General features: G+C 42.9%; 1 protein-coding gene across 2 annotated transcripts in view; it reads left to right on the top strand.

The window, feature by feature from the left end:
* Positions 1-19168, top strand: part of fbxl13 (F-box and leucine-rich repeat protein 13) — a 54365-nt gene that overhangs the window by 10964 nt on the left and 24233 nt on the right. For both annotated transcript variants that reach the window (XM_055933631.1, XM_055933630.1), the window contains exons 5-9: positions 2144-2298; positions 3043-3152; positions 3813-3917; positions 12484-12579; positions 12799-12934. In XM_055933631.1, coding sequence (XP_055789606.1) covers positions 2144-2298; positions 3043-3152; positions 3813-3917; positions 12484-12579; positions 12799-12934 — 602 coding nt within the window. The remainder of the gene's footprint in view (positions 1-2143; positions 2299-3042; positions 3153-3812; positions 3918-12483; positions 12580-12798; positions 12935-19168) is intronic.

Genomic DNA, 19168 nt, shown 5'->3' with positions numbered 1-19168 from the left:
TTTTTTGTATGTTTGTGGGGCAGTGTTCGTTTCGTGTTCGTCTTCGTTAAATAAATAATTAAATAATTTCGTCAATGGCTTATACAGTGGAGGGAAAAAAGGGGTGTTTCATAATTTACAACCTAGGTTTCTTTACGTGGGTGGGCCACTGAGTCGGGCCTAATTCACTCATGAAAACCCAATTCTCACATTTTAGAAGCTAAAATCACATTTCATTCCATCACGAATTTCATATTCAAACATTTGAATTGAACAACAATTCCATGTGAATCCGATAACTCTGATGTGTAGACTTTCCACAGTAGAGTTTATGTCATTCTATCATTGATTAGAATGTGCCAGATGACAACCGAACTGACATAATATACCTTAAGTACCACCGCATATGTTCAATTGGTCGGATTACCAGAATATAGTTAATTTCCCCCCAACGTCTGATGTTCCCAGAATCTCTATGTTAACCAAGGGGTTTTCTAATGTCACATCAGTAGAGTAGAGAGAGGAAAAAGGGGTGAAGAGGTATTTATGACTGTCATAACCTACCCCCAGGCCAACGGCATGACACAGGCAACTACACCTAAACAAGATCCCACAAAAAAACTGTGGGGAAATGGCTGCCTAAATATGATTCCCAATCAGAGACAACGCTAAACAGCTGCCTCTGATTGGGAACCATACCAGGCCAACATAGAAATAAAACAACCTAGATTAGCCACCCTAGTCACACCCGACCTAACCAGAATAGAGAATAAAAAGTCTCTCTATGGTCAGGGCGTGACAGTACCCCCGCCCCCCCCCCAAAGGTGCGGACTCCGGTCGCAAAACCTGACTCTATAGGGGAGGGTCCGGGTGGGCATCTACCGTCGGTGGCGGCTCCGTTGCGGGGTGAAGTACCCAATCCGCTTGCAGATCCGCCAGTGATTCGGTGGCGGCTCTGGTGCAGGACTTTGCCCCCGCCCAGACCACAGGTCCGACCATGGAGCCGGGTAGAACGCCGTGCCCGGACTGGGCCTCGGCGCAGAGGAGGACCCCGGCCATGGAGCTGGGTTGAACGCCACACCCGGACTGGGCACTGGCGCCGAGGAAGGCTCCGGCCATGGAGCTGAGTTGGCCGCCGTGCCTGGACCGGGCACCGGCGCAGAGGAAGGCTCCGGCCTTGAAGCGGGACTGGACGTCGTGCCTGGACTGGGCACCGGCGCAGGGGAAGGCTCCGGCCTTGGAGGATTGTTTCCGTGTAGTAGTTTTTTTCAAAGTTTCAGAAATGCCACGTGCGTCCACTTATATTAGTGCTTTCGTAAAAACCTAACCATTACGAAGCTTCTATTTTATAAAATAAGCCTCAAGTAGCAAATTAGCAATTCCATTTTTTATTGACCAAATTCGGTATTCTCTCATTGACCTCTATATACAAAATTAAACTGGGAAAATCTCTGGCATCTTCCTGAAGATCACTGATGTCATGATATGACCTCGTTTTTGGGGGGGGTTCTCAGTTGTCTTGAAAGCACCAATTGAACACCACTCTTCCAATTGATCAGTCAGTTCCAAAGTAAATCATCAGCTTAGACATCAATATGAAGCTTAGATACTGTTTCAAAAATAGGCCGACAATGCAGTTGACAGTTAAAAATTCTAATTTTATAAACACACACTTTTGTCTATGAGAGTTGCGGCCAATAACTTAAGATGTGTGATTGAAAGTCCAGATCTTCTCCCTGGGTCACTGGTAAATAAGCTGGGGGGTTAGCTGGGACTCAGTACTCTGTATTTCCTTTCACCTCCTACTGTTGCAGGTAGTACAGGCCCTGGGAGGATGATATCAGTATCTAGTATCACTGACAGCTTTTTTTTCTAGCAAACATATGCTGGTTTCTGAATAGCTGAGTATCTGGGGGGAATAGCTCATTGAGGAAGTGAAACCTTTTAATGTGTTGCAGATATAAATATACTGTATAGAACAGTCAGAGACTTCAATTCAACAAGATAACTGAGGCACATATACTGTAGGTCTATTCGTACCCCTATTGAATGAAAACGCCCTTGGTTCATGTTCTACCCCGCTGAATGAATGAAGGTGTACAGGATCAGTCCTACCTGCCAGCTCACTGAATTAATGATGGTTGTGTTTTGTGGGCACCGGCAGGGCGTGGAAAATGTTCATCTGGAATAAGCGGAAGGAGGCCAGGGAGTTGACGCTGAAGATGGAGACAGCTGAGAGGCACTACATACAGAGGGGCCTGAGGGTCGCACTCTGCAAGTGGGTGGAGTGGGTACAGGTCTGCAAGAGAAGGCAGAACGGTAGGCAACTACTATTGGCATGTGTTGCAGAGTCATTGATATAGCCTACAGAGTTACTGGAGGGAAAGTACAGTTTAAGCATCTGGAATATTAATGGGTGCAATTTTGGCACCTGAGAAGATATTTAAATTTTGGTTAAAATAGTTTACCAAACTGTAGGCCTAGCTATGACTCTAATGCATATTTATGCATTACTGTCAGAGCATTACTTGTCTGACCTCAGTTCATTCATGTGCTTCAGTACAGGAAAAAAAAACTAAGTTATGCTTTAGTATCCATGTGAGTAACCTGTATGTGTGAATCACCTGTCTTTTGCAAAGCTTCAGAATACAGTATGAGAACATAGTTCTGAAAACAGCATGGCTTGTTTTTGGTCAGTTATGTTAAGTTGGTCAGCTGAAAGTCATTAGCTAATACTATATATCCAGACTAGTCTCTGCTGTTAGTTTAACTGATTTATTCTTTGACTAACTATAACTATTTATAGTCGTACTCTGTATCATGACTGTTGTCTTTTAAAAAGCTGTCAGGATGTTTGGCATTATGAATGACTGTATACAGATCATTTTTCCTTTGGGTGTCCCTGACTCAGTTATGCTTATTGAGTTAAAGTGTTGGTATAAAATACAGTTGCAACATCCATGTTTCTACGAAAAAAAATTCCACAAATATATCATTTTTCGACAGTATATTATTCACATTTTCATGCAGGACATGTATAATACTTGAATGTTTTCCTCTTAGATGCCATGAAGAAGATCCAGCGAGTATGGAATGCTATCCACTGTAAGATTGTCATAGGTGCTTGGCGCTATGTGGTGCAGGACTCAAAACGGACAAAGGAGTACTTTGAGGTATGGCTAGACAAGATTCATCTGGTTAGTATTTAGTGTATACCAATTAAGAATTCGATTTTTTTTATTTAACCTTTATTTTGACTTGGTGTCAATGCTGAGACCAAGGTCTTTTCCAGATGAGCCCTGTTTAGCACAACAACAATACACATCAAAATACAATATACCCATTCAATTACACATCAATATTAACATTCAAATACACAGTATTATGCTCAATACATGAAAAACAAAACACAATCATAAAAAAACAACACTTTCTTCAGTAAAATGGTCACCAAACAGCCTTAGAGGGTACAATTATTCCTATTTTAAAGTGCATTGGAGATCATTCCACACATAAGGTGCAAAATAACTAAAAGCAGATCTACCAGAGTTAGCTATCCCTGAGACCGGGTCTGGTATCTCTTGCATGTATAAGTTAACAAGGTAAGGTATGGCGGAAGTTTAAACAGGAGGGCTTGATAAACAAACAGAGTGCAATGCATTGTTCTACAAGACTTCAGAGAGGGCCAGTCTACTTTCTGATACAGAATGCAGTGATGTGTACTGAAGCTATGGCCCGTAATACAGCGTAATGTGCTATAATAAACTGCGTCGCATCGCTTCAATACAGTTGCAGCTGCATTCATATAGACAATGTAATGTGTGTGTTGTCAGAGACTGGAGAATGGTCTGTTGGAGATGAGCAGTAAGGACTCTGATGTTGCCATTGGAGAGGGACATGACGGACTCTCACTGCTCCCTTGCAAGCTCTCAATAAAGGTACTCCTCTCTCTCGCTCTTACTGTCTCCCTCATGCTCACTCGCTAAACCTGCCTCCTCTTCTTTCTCACCGTACATTCTTATGAGTCACATGTCCACCCCAGGTATCCTGAGTTTTCTTCTTTAACTGTCAGATTGTTTGTGAAGATTCCTAGCCTTCATGGGCAGTAAACCCTGAGGTCACCTCTATTGCATGCATCATGACTTATGATGACCCCAGTCCTTGTCCCTTCTAAGGCCACATGAGGGTCGTTCCATATGAGTTCAGTCACTTTCTGACTGCACCCCTTTTGATTTGAACGATGCCTTCCATACATGTTTGTCCATGGTAGAACCACAAAGATGGTTGAAGGTCCACACATCAGAGAATGTTGACTTGAATGGGAATACACATTGTTTTGAATTAAACTGTCAGTCTTCCATAGGAAACCTATTGAAATCATAGAAGTATAGATAAAATAATAGACATTCCCATTCAAGTTGACATTCAATGGTGGGTGGACTGGCGGCCATCTTTCTGGTAGTAATTGAAACTTCAATTTAAATATCAGTGGTGTACCAGCTGATAAGCAGAATCTACCGCACACCCAAAGCTGATTTGTGACGGTGCTGTAGGCAAAAGGCAAAACTGGAGAAACAGGAAAAAGTCTCTGCACACTACCAAATATATTTTAATTATAGCTGAGCAGTGAGTCAAAGGTAATTACAGACACCTGTGGTAATCTAAAGTACCCAAAAGGTCCACTAGATGTCATAATATCATATAGAAATACAGGATAGAACAGAACATGTTATACTGTTGTCGTGTCTTTGCTATCATTAAATTGAAGACTTATAGTTTTTATCAAAGATTCCTGTAATTAGGGATTACGCGATCACTTGAGTAATAGCGTAACTAATTAACTATGAATTCGAGAGCACCAGGGAAAGTTATCAGATTACAAAGTTATAGTTTCCCAATATAACCTTTCAGATATTTTCATATCTGATCAATAGTCTTCTAATTAATGATATATTTACTTTACCTCACGTTAGTCTCATTCCAAACGTCGTAAATTGTTGATTATCTGCACGAACCCAGTCTTCACTGAGTCATCCATACATCAATTGTCTTAAATCATTTATTTATTACTAACTAATTAATTCACAGAAATGCATAAACAAACAAACAAACTTAAAAATAGTTACATGAAATGATGGGAGAAATATGCCCTAGTGGGCTGAACCGGCATTGCGGCTTGTTAGACAAAGGGAAAGTTGCGTTCGACTAAGAATTCACTACAGAGTCCATAATTATAACAATTGACATGCTAATCCTTACACATGAACGCTCACTCATTCGGGAGCAATTGCAATCAATATATATATAGTTACGCTCGGTGTGTGTCGTCTTGATCGTTGGAGAGAAGTTCGTTTTGGTTGGAGTTCCTTCTGTCTCGGTTATTGTGGATAGTTCAGAGTGACATTCGTTGTAGAATGGATGTTTCGGCTGTTGTCTTTCTTCGCGTTCAATGATACCGAATTCCTAGCTGCAGACTAGTAGTCAACATCAAAGACTTGTTCTTATTCGGCTAAGAGTTTAACCACGTGGTATGGTTAAAGGTTCAGCAATGGTACTCAACCTTCGTTCTCCCCATGGAGGATAAACATGGTCTAATGGTAATTTCTCAGAGTTGACTTTTATTCAAATAGCAGGAAGGGGCTGGCCTTGGATGTCTGACCCAACTGCCTCCGGTTTAGTTCAAATCAAAAAGGGATTTGTATTTTTCTTAATTAAACAGTCCAAAATCATATTACACAATTATACAAACAGTATCATACTCACTCATTCATTTTATACAACAAACAGATGTAAACCTCATATCTGAGGTTATTATATAAACAGCGGTATGGTAATGTAGTCCCACAGTCTCTCATGAGATTCCCACATGGTGACCAATGGGCATGTTAATAGCTGGACTCTCCACTGATCTTTTATACTTTTGCCAGGAACATGAAATATATTCGTACCTCAAGTTCTGTGAGGTGGAAGAAAATTCCTTTGTCCTAAAAGTTTACCCTCTCTCTTAATACTGTTTGGCCATGAGGAGATTCTCAGGAATTTACGACGTCTCTCTGTGATCACCGCATGGGTTGTGGTGGAAAGGGAGAGGCAGGGAGAGGGGGATGGGGTTTGCAATACCCAAGCAGGCAACATCATGACATACCCCCCCCTGGTGGTTTGGATCTTGTTTGTCCTGCAAGTTACAAATCAACATAAAATCATGAACACGTGGTGTCCTGTTTGTAGATCATCGTTGCAGTCCCCTCTGGTGGTTGAACTTGGTAGGCTTCTCTGAAAGCGGAGCAGTCCACCACAAGGATGGCAGTTGATGTCCGGTTGGTGATCACCGTTGCGGTCCCTTCTAGTGATGTACCTTGGTAGGTTCCCTGGAAGCTGCAAAGTACCCCAGGGAGGGCCAGGGGATGTCCTGGTTGGTGATCGCCGTTGTGGTCCCCCCCTTGGTGGTTTACCTTGGTAGGCTCTCTGACAGCGGGCATGCCACCACAAGGATGGGCCGTGGGTGTCCGGATTTGGGGTTGCCGTTCCGGACCCGTCGTCTGGTTGTCGTCCAGACTGGAAGATCTGAGCAGTAACTTAGGCAGATGTTAACAACGCACACACACTCATGAAATATATATATAATTACATTCATTCCCCAATGAGCGGCGTTGTGGCACTAAGGGATGGTTGTATGGGGACTTTGTCTATGGCTCTATCACTTCCTAAATGTCAAAGGAACTGAACCGAAAAGGAATGAAAGCATAAACAAAAAAAAGATACAAAATATAGTTCTCACACAGAAATCATCTAATTGGACTGTATTCTATATACGTCCAATGTTCTGGCAAAATGACTATCATGGCATTGTCTCTAACGCCATATCTAGGGTTTTCCTACTTGGTGTGTTGCTTAGGCACTATCCTAAGTTGATAACTATATGATAACTTTACAGCTGTAAGGCACTAGTTTTGGGCAGTCTACAGGGATGGACTTATGGACTTCTGGGATGAAAACTGGTGAGTGCTGTAGAGACACAGGCCTAGAAGTAAATGTTCAACTTTACTAAGGCTGATATTTTGCTTGGACCCTTAAGTGATCCTAGCATAAATCCTAATTGGATGTTCCGTTGTGTATGTGCGTTTATGCTTAAACAAGCGCGCATGTCAAGGGAAGAAAACCAAGTATCCTGGCAGATTACAACTTGTTCAGAATGAGTCTTACGTAGTCAGGTAATTTTCAGGTCAATGCCTGGGGGTCAGTCAGAATTGGTGTCAAGGGAGTCTGTAGTAGTTTTTATTAAGTCACTCTGTCTTCCACTATTGTAGTGGTGATAGGTATGAAGTCTATTTCATAGCTATGTTATGCACGGAGGAGCTAACCTCACGACGGAAGTACTATACGTATTGGACCAGTCGTACGTGGTGTGATCATGGTTAATGATTCTAATAATTTTCCTCCTGAATGAAGGATTCTATTTATTAGTGGCATGTGTGTTAACCATTGGAAGAGTGCACTGGAGATTCCCTTCCCCGTGTTGCACTCTGAGTGACTCCTATGTCGCTATTGTCAAGGGTAATTTGATCGGTTAGGTCTCTAACCTCCTTACTGATTGTAGCTAGACTGACTGTTGCTGGTATTGGTACTGGTGCTCAAAGGGACCAGTTATCCGACCGATTTATTTTGAAATATTATACTACCGGCACACATGATTGGAGCATTTTACTAGTTGTATTGTAGTTGAACCTACACATGGCAAGGAATGATTATTGTTGCCATTTGTTTTGGAGGTGGACAAGTCCACTGGACTTCCTTTACGACCAGTGTGGTACACCTCAGTACTATTTTAGATGTGCTCTAAGATAATCCCTGTCTAGGGGCCTGTCTGCTCCTCAATGTTCTCATAGGGGAGTTTACAACTAGATTTGATTTATTATCTGGCGGCCTCGTACGGTGTTGTCCGTAGTCTTGACCCCCCCACCGGCCTCGATGAGGCTCATCATAGGTCTGGGCTACTATTCCCCCCCTTTGTGTCTCGGGACCCCCCCACCAGCGGGTGGTGTTGGTGTCCGAGGCGCAAATGAAAAGATCGGACCCAATGTACGAGTTGTCAGCGGCCGCGTTGTTATGAGAATGGCTGTAACCTTTCAACCAAATCTCCTGGTGTTTGTGCTTCAAAACCCTCAGTGGCTGTCGAGGTATGTCAGTCACCACCGCGTCCGCGTGTGGCAACCTCTTCAGTACCTGCGAACTGAGACGAGGATATCGGTCTGTGATATCGCAAAGTGTTTCACCACTGGGAGTCATCGGGTCAGTTGCTGGACTGACGCCATTAGTGTCATTGTAAGGGGTGACAGTCCCCAACAAAGCGGAAAGTGTATCATCGGAAGCAGAGTATACTCTGCGCATCAATGCGCATCGATGTTTTTCTTGCTGAGACGGCCGCAGTGCTTGCGGAAGTGTCTGAAGGGCAAGAGGAGTTCATCTCAACTACCGTATTGCACGACTGCACGGAGGAGGGAAGTTGCTTATTAACAGAGACAGCTGGCTCGAAATCCTGAAAAGAATGGTCAATCAGGTTGGCTGATGGAATGTATCGAGGTATCGTAATATCTCCTTGGATCGGATTCTGCCCCAAGAGGTTTTTAAACGTCTTTTCCCCAAGGGTTGCTTTTGACAGATATCCCTCGTGACTGACTGCGTTGCAGCTAGCGTTATGGGAAGACAGTGTGGTCAGTGGAGAAGGCAGGGTGGCCTGTGACCATACCTGGTTGGTTTTCCAATCCATCAATGGGAGTAACCGATCCATCAAGTCTGCTCCAAGTAGCAGGGGTACAGTTTCGAGGCTGGTAACATACACAGGGTGAACGAGCGATACGTCCTTGAAGTGTAGTTTCAGCATGACTCTCAATGTGAGAGCCGAGGTAGTCTGAGTGACCCCTCGAAGTGTAGTGTCGCATCATTCCACTTTTAACCAACGTTTAGTTGGCTTCAAAGCCCTTTTTAGATCATCAAACAATGTTTGAGAGATGAGTGATATTGTCGCACCCGAATCAATTAGCGCATGACAAGTTAAGCAGTCCTCCAGGACTGTTTCCAGGTACGGGCGTTTAGATTCGTGGTTAGTGGACATATTCCCCACAAAGTGGAGTGATTGTTCGCAACCACGTGATGTGCCATTTCTGTTCAAGGTGGAAGCAGATTGACTTTTCCGATTTTGAGTGGGCTTGGCTTTAACGAAACCTTTTTCTTCGCAACCTTTGTATCAGAGTCTATAGACAAAGCCCGGGGGCTTGTTTCTTGATCAAGCGGGCCCTGGATAGGGTCTTGAATGAGAGCGGGAGAAATTTGAACTTTAACGTCCTTGCTATGGGTGTTAATTCCTGCGGACCTGGTGTCCGGTAATTCCCCGTCTAGTCCTTGTGACTTATCTTTTACCCTTTTCTCAAATTGTTCTTGCTTTAGTTCTTCCCGTAGTGGAACTTCTGGAGAACATTGGTCTACGTTTTGATTGTCCTTCAACCCTTTGTTACCCTTGTGCTCTGACACTTTTTGTGGGTTGGGTGCAGGAACGTAGTGAACAGATCGATTGTAGCGGTAGTCATGTTGATTGCGACGTACTTTACAGTTATTTAGACCGCAGAGGTTATTGGAATCATGGTTTCGTGGTAGAAACTGTTGTTGTGCGTCATCTCTTAACGCTCCAATACCTGATAATGCACCCTCTAGCTGGAGTGAGTGCTCCTGGTCAAACTTCAAAACCGAGTGGTCTGGGCTCTTAGCGTTGTGAACTTTTCATGCCTCAAAAGCTGTGCTTGCAAGCTCTCTGAGTTGTAAGATAGGCAAGCCAACGTGGGCGGCAGGGCCCAAGTAGGTAATGAAGGTAGGATACATGTTCGACAGGAACATTTATTTAAAAGGTAACAGGTCTTCCATGCCTGTTTCAGTGAGTAGGCCAAAGTAAGCTGAACGAAGCCTATGATAGTAAGCTTGTGGGTGTTCGTTCCGAGCTTGTTTAACGGTGTTAGCCAGTGAGCTATTGTGTTTGCGAGTGGCAGAACCACTGAATTCTACTTTCAAAGCTGTGGCAAGTTTAGCGTAGTCATTTAGCACATGTTGCTGTTGTAGACGAATGAACCTTGTCACGTGTCTATTTGACGTTCGCTTCAACAGGTAAACCCTGTCAGAACCTGTAGCGTTCGGGTAGCCATCCAACGCGTCCTCTATGTCAGTTAGGAACGTCTCAGTATCGTTCGGCTGACCTGGAACGGGGTCAAAGGTGGGGAAATACTAAACGAGTTTGTTAAGGTATTACGCGCCAAGCGGGCGGAGAGGGTTGGCTTCATCCTGTGGAGAGATTGGGGCCAAAAGGCCAAGAGAATAAGCCAAGCCTTGTTGTTGTTGGCCAAGATGTGCAATATTACTCAGTGCCGAATGGCCAAGAGGAGAAGACTGAGGGACACATAAGGGAGGCAAGCTCTGAAACCTATCGTCTTTACTCCTGTGAGTACAGGGCTCCGGTTGCTTGGATTGGTAATCGCGCTGTAGAGCGTGACCATTCTGGACTTCATCCAGATGGTACCTAAGGGTGGTATTCTGCTGCATTGCAGAGTCTACTTGAGCGCTTAGAGTACTGATTTTGGACACATATGTGAAAATGAAAAAAAAGATCTGAGTTTACCCGTGTTAAGAGAATTTATGTTAAAGGTTAAGGAATGACTTCATTTTTATAAATAAATACAAATTAAATAACTTATTAAATAGCTTGACAACCCTGTTTGTAAGCTTTCAAATGGTATCAAACTCAAGCCTTTATATTTTTCAATGATGAAGACATGGAAGTCTCATGGTAGGGTGGGGTATGCAAAATGGGTCAACTTTGAGCACCTCTACTCCTGAATGTTTAGGCTTTCAGGTCCAAAACGTCACTTTCTGACCACTTCTAGAATGGGCAAACATGTTCGGAAGGTTTCGTTAAAGGCCCAGTGCAGTCAAACTTGATTTACCTGTGTTTGATGTTTCCACACTGAGGTTGGACTAATACTGTGAAATTTAGAAAATTATGATAATGCACTTTTAGTGTAAGAGCTGTTTGAAAAGACTGCCTGAAATGTCTGCCTGTTTTTGTGGGATGGAGTTTTGGCCTGCCTGGTGACATCACCAGGCGGAATATTAGTTAATAGACTAATAAGAAAGAGCGTTCCAAACCTCTCTGCCACTAACAGCTAGTTTTCAGTTTCCCCTCCCTACTCAGACCACTCCCAGACAGTCCTAGCAAAATTCTTGCTTGAAAAATTGATCTTTGCTAAGAAAGGGGGTAACTTAATTGTTACCCCGAATTGATTTGATATCAAGCTAGAAATGGCTGCAATGGAACTTTACAATCTAATGGGGTGCGCTCAGGAAGTGATTGAATTCATATGGAACGACCCATAATTAAAGTCCATCACAGCCTACCATGGCCTATTGTGCTCTATTATCAGTTGCCATGGCAGTTGTGTGTGTATGTGTGTGTGTGTGTGTGTGTGTGTGTGTGTGTGTGTGTGTGTGTGTGTGTGTGTGTGTGTGTGTGTGTGTGTGTGTGTGTGTGTGTGTGTGTCGAATGACTCTCTCTCCCTGTGGATGATAGTGTTATTGGAATCATTTCTGAGAGTTGTTACTCCATAATTACATGTTCCCCTGTATATTTTGTCTTCTGGCCAAGCAAGACTTGTTTTGAATTTGGAGTGGCAGCGGGGGTTTTGTAATCAGCATGGGTTCATGTTTAGTGTGAGGGGAAATGCTAGGAAATGGTTCCTATATAGAAAAGGCGTGCCTATTACATGCTATACAGGACTGTTTTGTCTGTGACCACCCCTGTAGGCATCTAGCAGTTATAGCTTATTTCTTGGCAGTGATTACTATGCTGTTTTTATCAAACATCTCGCCCAAGAAATATTACTTGGACATGACTATGTTTCGGAAAGGAGCGCTGCTCCTAAATGCTTTGTTGACATTCAGTATGTTTTTGTCTGTTTGTAAAGGCAAAATCAAATTAATTGTGGGAAAATAGCAAGAGGAATGGGGGCAGAGAGATTGTTCTGCAGTGTTTTCTTCATATGAAATGGATTGAGATTAACTCACAATCGCATTGCAAAGGGCATAAACAGTATGGGTGAAACGTTTGAATTGACTTGCAGTAAATCAAGGCCTATGCTGAAGTGTTGTATTGCGAATGAAAAGTGGTAGATGTGTCATCAGAGTTTTTGGTTTTGGTAAAATCTGACATTGTTCTGAAATGACACCCAATAGCCTTGTAGTTAATTTGATAGGAAATAGGGTATACTTTCAGATGCAGCCATGCATAACATCTTTCAACACCAGATTGACTGAACAGTTGCTATGGCAGGGGTCACTAACCCAGGTCCTGGAGAGCTACAAGCTAGGTTGTAAAAATATCTCTATCTTCAACTTAGGCTACAGAGTGTGTAGGTTCCAGTGCTGGGTTGGTGACAACTGTTCCATCATATTATTCTGTTTGGTCAGGTCTTCCAGAGTCTAGACGTAGGAGACCTGCTGAAATGTGCAGAAGTGTGTCGGACTTGGAAGGCCATCACTCAGACCTGCTCACTTTGGAGTCGGGTCAGTATAGCACACACTCACACACACCACAATGACAGGTACTGAAATTACCATAAACATTTAATGTAACATTAATTAATTGTTGTCAGTGATTTAACTCTTATGTCTACAGCATGTTCCACGGTGCTTTCAGGTCTAATATATCCCTTGTGTATTGTTAGTTGTTGAGTCCGGATGTGTCCTGTAATGTTTCCTCCAACGTTTGTCTCTGAATGACAGATCAGTTTCTCTGTGGAGAGGGACTGGATCACAGACCGCATCGTGGAACAGATCCTACAGAAGTACCGGCCGTTTGTAGTTCACCTTAACATGCGTGGCTGCACCTCTCTACAGTGGCCCAGCTTCAAATGTATCAGTGAGTACTAGCATACACACACAGACATAAACACACACGCATGGGTGTAAAGATTACATGCCTGCACGCAAGCGTATGCACACACACTAACACACATACAACAGAAAACGCACAATTCCGTAAATGTGATTGTGTTTCATTTCACAGCTACATGTACATTCAAATTACTCTACCAATATAACATTTCTGTCATCTCTAAATCATCTGAAAAAAAACAGCACTGACAAAGCAGGAACAACAATATTAAAACAAAGTTAGTTTCACAATCTGATACAGACTAAATTTAAATTATCTATAAAATAAGACTACAAAGTATTTAAAGAGCCACGGAACACACTGATTGGCACATGTGTTTTTCTGTTGCTCATTAGAAAAACAAGATTTCAGTCTTGGAGGTGTTTCCAGCCCGATTCCGTGTTTGGTTAATTATGTTATTCCCCCAACCCTATTTCACTTCTTCAAAATCCCCAGAATGAACGTAAGATAACTCTCAAAAATCTGTAAATAATTTTGATGTTTTTGCTGAGGATGTTTTAGTAGCGCAATTTTAGATCTACAGTTGAAGTCAGAAGTTTACATACGCTTAGATTGGAGTCATTAAACCTTTTTTTTTTTCAACCCCTCCACAAATTTCTTGTTAACAAACAATAGTTTTGGCAAGTTGGTTAGGACATCTACTTTGTGCATGACACAAGTAATTTTTCCAACCATTGTTTACAGACAGATTATTTCACTTATAATTAATTCACTGTATCACAATTCCAGTGGGTCAGAAGTTTACATACACTAAGTTGACTGTGCCTTTAAACAGCTGTGCCTTTAAACAGCTTGGAAAATTCAAGAAAATTATGTCATGGCTTTAGAAGCTTCTAATTTAGGCTAATTTACATCGTTTGAGTCAATTGGAGGTGTACCTGTGGATGTATTTCAAGGCCTACTTTCAAACTCAGTGTCTCTTTGCTTGACATCATGGGAAAATCAAAAGAAATCACTCAGAAAATAAATTGTAGACCTCCACAAGTCTGGTTCATCAGACAATTTCCAAATGCCTGAAGGTACCACGTTCAACACCATGGGACCACGTAGCCGTCATACCGCTTAGGAAGGAGATGCATTCTGTCTCCTGGAGATGAACGTACTTTGGAGCGAAAAGTGCAAATCAGTCCCAGAACAACAGCAAAGGACCTTGTGAAGATGCTGGAGGAATCAGGAACAAAAGTATCTATATCCACAGTAAAACTAGTCCTATATCGACATAACCTGAAAGGCCGCTCAGCAAGGAAGAAGCCACTGCTCCAAAACCGCCATAAAAAAGCCATACTACAGTTTGCAACTGCACATGGTGACAAAGATCGTACTTTTTGGAGAAATGTCCTCTGGTCTGATGAAACAAAAATAGAACTGTTTGGCCATAATGACTATCGTTATGTTTGGAGGAAAAGGGGGAGGCTTGCAAGCCGGGGGTGCTTTGCTGCAGGAGGGACTGGTGCACTTCACAAAATAGATGGCATCATGAGGCAGGAAAACTATGTGGATATTGAAGCAACATCTCAAGACATCAGTCAGGAAGTTAAAGCTTTGTCGCAAATGGGTCTTCCAAATGGACAATGACCCAAAGCATCAAATCAAATCAAATCAAATTTTATTAGTCACATACACATGGTTAGCAGATGTTAATGCGAGTGTAGCGAAATGCTTGTGCTTCTAGTTCCGACAATGCAGTAATAACAACAAGTAATCTAACCTAACAATTCCACAACTACTACCTTATACACGCAAGTGTAAAGGGATAAAGAATATGTACATAAAGATATATGAATGAGTGATGGTACAGAACGGCATAGGCAAGATGCAGTAGATGGTATAGAGTACGGTATATACATATGAGATGAGTACTGTAGGGTATGTAAACATAAAGTGGCATAGTTTAAAGTGGCTAGTGGTACATGTATTACATAAAGATGGCAAGATGCAGTAGATGATATAGAGTACAGTATATACATATACATATGAGATGGGTAATGTAGGGTATGTAAACATTATATTAGGTGGCATTGTTTAAAGTGGCTAGTGGGACATTTTTACATAATTTCCATCAATTCCCATTTTTAAAGTGGCTGGAGTTGAGTCAGTATGTTGGCAGCGGCCGTTAAATGTTAGTGGTGGCTGTTTAACAGTCTGATGGCCTTGAGATAGAAGCTGTTTTTCAGTCTCTCGGTCCCTGCTTTGATGCACCTGTACTGACCTCGCCTTCTGGATGATAGCGGGGTGAACAGGCAGTGGCTTGGGTGGTTGTTGTCCTTGATGATCTTTATGGCCTTCCTGTGACATCGGGTGGTGTAGGTGTCCTGGAGGGCAGGTAGTTTGCCCCCGGTGATGCGTTCTGCAGACCTCACTACCCTCTGGAGAGCCTTACGGTTGTGGGCGGAGCAGTTGCCGTACCAGGCGGTGATACAGCCCGACAGGATGCTCTCGATTGTGCATCTGTAGAAGTTTGTGAGTGCTTTTGGTGACAAGCCGAATTTCTTCAGCCTCCTGAGGTTATGCTCCCCCTGCAGTATGGCTGCTGCATACTTCCAAAGTTGTGGCAAAATGTCTTAAGGACAACAAAGTCAAGGTATTGGAGTGGCCATCACAAAGCCCTGACCTCAATCCCATAGAAAATGGGTGGGCAGAACTGGGAAAGCGTGTGTGAGCAAGGACTACTACAAACCTGATTCAGTTACACCAGCTCTGTCAGGAGGAATGGGCCAAAATTCACCCAACTTATTGTGGGAAGCTTGTGGAAGGCTACCCAAAACGTTTGACCCAAGTTAAACAATTTAAAGGCAATGCTACCAAATACTAATTGAGTGTATGTAAACTTCTGACCCACTGGGAATGTGATGAAAGAAATAAAAGCTGAAATAAATAATTCTCTACTATTATTCTGACATTTCACATTGTTAAAATAAAGTGGTGATCCTAACTGATTTAAGACAGGGACTTTTTACTAGGATTAAATGTCAGGAATTGTGAAAAACTGAGTTTAAATGTATTTGGCTAAGGTGTATGTAAACTTCCGACTTCAACTGTAACTAAGGTGTTTGGTGCAGTATTTCTCAAGTAAAACAATGCAGGACGTGTTGTCTTAAGTAAACAGTCGGCGCTGCTGAGCAGGTCTGTCTATTATATTGGATAGAGAGCAATCACCACAGTTGTTCACCCCATGTTAGTGGACAAATGGACATTGTCAAATCAAAACGCAAACTTCATTTACCTGTTGTAACGCATGGATTTTCCATTTTTCGTTTTCAAAAACAAAGTCTGTTTTCGAACGAGACTTTGACCAAAATTTTCCTATTTACACTTTGTAGTCAAGTTTGACACTAGAATAACTGTTTCTGATTCATTCGTATCAATGCCGTTTTCAAAGGGATTCATTGCTTTTTAAATGCAGTCGCTCTTTAAAGATGTTTACGATGTCAGTCATTCCATCCTTCGGTGGTTGTTTAATTCAATCTAGTGAACCAGTATTTCGGCAGTCCTTTCAGATGTGCCCGGCTCCACCTCCTCCTCCTCTAGCTCCCCCTGCAACACCATAGCTGTGTTCCACAACTCCGGATATGTCTGGCCGTAATCTTTCTGGCCATATTATGTCTGATTGTGTTCTATCTGGCCGCAGGCTCTGTTGTAGAAGTGGACGTAGTCCTCCACACTCTTTCCTCCGAGCTTGGGAGGGGGTTGGCACAGCAGGCCATAGCGGGTCACCCCTGGGTGTAGACGTAGCTAGTACACCAGGTAGTGGATGCTGGAATGTTGATTTATTTATTTCATGGTTTATTTACGGGGGACAGGGGATTTTGAAACATTGACACATTGAATGATCGATGGTCAAATGCATTGTACTCATAATACGTTAGTTTTTAGCTAATGTTAATAGTAGTACTACCCACCTGTAGTTACAGACCCAGGGGTTTCCCCCCAGCCTTAGCAGGGACAGGAAATAGAGGTCTTCTAGAATGCCATAGTTGAAGAAGTGCAGGATGTTGTTGGACTGGTCAAACTCACGGAGGTGGAGGAGGCCAGACAGGGAGGCTGAGAGAGAGGGAGAGGAAATCATTATTATCATCAATAGTAAGGTCAAATTAATAATTTCTTCCCTTTTTAAGTACTTCCAAACTGTCCTGTGGATGAGCATTATACAATCAATTCAAAACAGAATTAGTTATCTGGCAATGTGAATGCTTCAAACCTCACATATGTTATTCATCAGCTGATGGAATACACAACTGTTCATGTTCATATGTTTCTCATGGCTATCACAGTGAATAGTAAACATATGGTTGTCATTGATCTATGGATTTGGAATATTCTACCCCTCAGGGCCTTGAGATGTGGCCTCTCTGACGCTCACACATTAGAGGTTGATAATCAGGCTTTGTCTCTGTCTCTCTCTCTCGCCATCTCTCTCACTCTCTCTCTCTCACTCACTCAAACACACGCAGACACACACACCTGTGTCTATGTCTTTTAGGTTGTTGTGTCTGAGATTGAGTGACCTCAGTGAATTTTGGGACAGGTCCATGTGAACCATGCCCCCTGGGATGTCTGCAGGAACCTCAGTCAGATCTAAAGACAGAGAGGGGGGGGGGGGGGGGGGGGGATAACAGAGAGAGTTTATGGGTGATAGTCAGTCTCTGACAATGGCTCAGTCCTGAGTTAAAACTTGTACTGGTTCAGTTTATCACCAAATTAAATTAAGCTATTGTTTTGTTATTGTTTCAGAGGGACTGTATTCTGTTAATGCGTCTGATTTATTAGGTACACCCATCTAGTACCGGGTTGGACCCGGCTTTGCCTCCAGAACAGCCTGAATTCTTCTGGGCATGGAAACATTTGTCAGTTGGTATCAAGGGACCTAACGTGTACCAGGAAACATTCCCCACACCATTACACCACCGCCACCAGCCTGTACTGTTGACACCAGGCAGAATGGGACCATGGACTACTGCTGCCTACGCCAAATCCTGACTTTATCATCAGCATGATGCAATAGGAACAAGGATTCGTCGGACTAGGCAATGTTTTTCCACTCCTTAATTGTCCAGTGTTGGTGACCGCTTCTTCTTGTTTTTCGCTGATAGGAGTGGAACCCGGTGTGGTTGTCTGCTGCAATAGTCCATCCGTGACAAGGACTGACGAGTTGTGGGTTCCCGAGATGCCGTTCTGCACACCACTGTTGTACTGCACCGGTATTTGCCTGTTTGTGGCCCGCCTGTTAGTTTGCACGAATCTTGCCATTCTCCTTCAACCTCTCATCAACAAGCTGTTTTCGCCCACAGACCTGCCGCTGACTGAATATTTTTGTTTGTCTCACCATTCTCATTAAACCCTAGACACTGTCGTGGGTGAAAAAGCCCAGGGGGCTAGTTGTTTCTGAGATATTGGAACCGGCGTGCCTGGCACCAACGATCATACCAAGCTCAAAGTTACTTAGGTCACTCATTTTGCCTACTCTAACATTCAATTGAAACTACCTGAATGCCTTGATGCCTGTCTGCCTGCTTTATATAGCAAGCCATGGCCATGTGACTCACTGTCTGCAGTAGCACACCATTTTCGTGAACGGGGGGTGTATCTAATAAACTGGCCACTGAGTGTATACAGAGTGAGAGTGGGGGAAGAGAGTTGATAGCTCTGTCGAGTGGTGCAGCGGTCTAAGGCACTGCATCTCAGTGCAAGAGGCGTCACTACAGTCCCAGGTTCTAATCCAGGCTGTATCACATCTGGTCCCATAAGGCAGCGCACAATTGGCCCAGCGTCATCCAGGTTTGGCCGGGGTAGGTTGTTATTGTAAATAATAATTTTGTAAATAATAATTTTATTCTTATAATTTATGTAAATAATAATTTTTTATGAGATAAAAAAAAAACACATCTGTCACACAAACTCACATGTACACACACTTACTCGTGTTTTCGTTCTAACCTGCTTGCCGACTAAGTAAATTGATGTAATTATGGTAATCCATATCTGAAGGGAATTTTCAGAGAAACACAAACATGAGGCTGGACAAAAACATGCTCAGAGACATAAACCTTTAATAACCCTCCACAGTCTAAGCCCTGTCTAAGCCGGGGGAGGGGTGGGAGGGGGTTCTACTAAGCAATATGAAATAGTTTTAAGAAGGTTGTACCAAGGATAATTAACAGTACCATTCAAAAGGTTGGACACACCTACTCATACCAGGGT

Source organism: Salvelinus fontinalis, chromosome 9, assembly GCF_029448725.1.
Source record: "Salvelinus fontinalis isolate EN_2023a chromosome 9, ASM2944872v1, whole genome shotgun sequence".
In the NCBI taxonomy this organism is placed as follows: Eukaryota; Metazoa; Chordata; class Actinopteri; order Salmoniformes; family Salmonidae; genus Salvelinus; species Salvelinus fontinalis.
The sequence above is the reverse complement of the archived record's forward strand: the minus strand, read 5'-3'. Positions and strand labels throughout refer to the sequence as shown.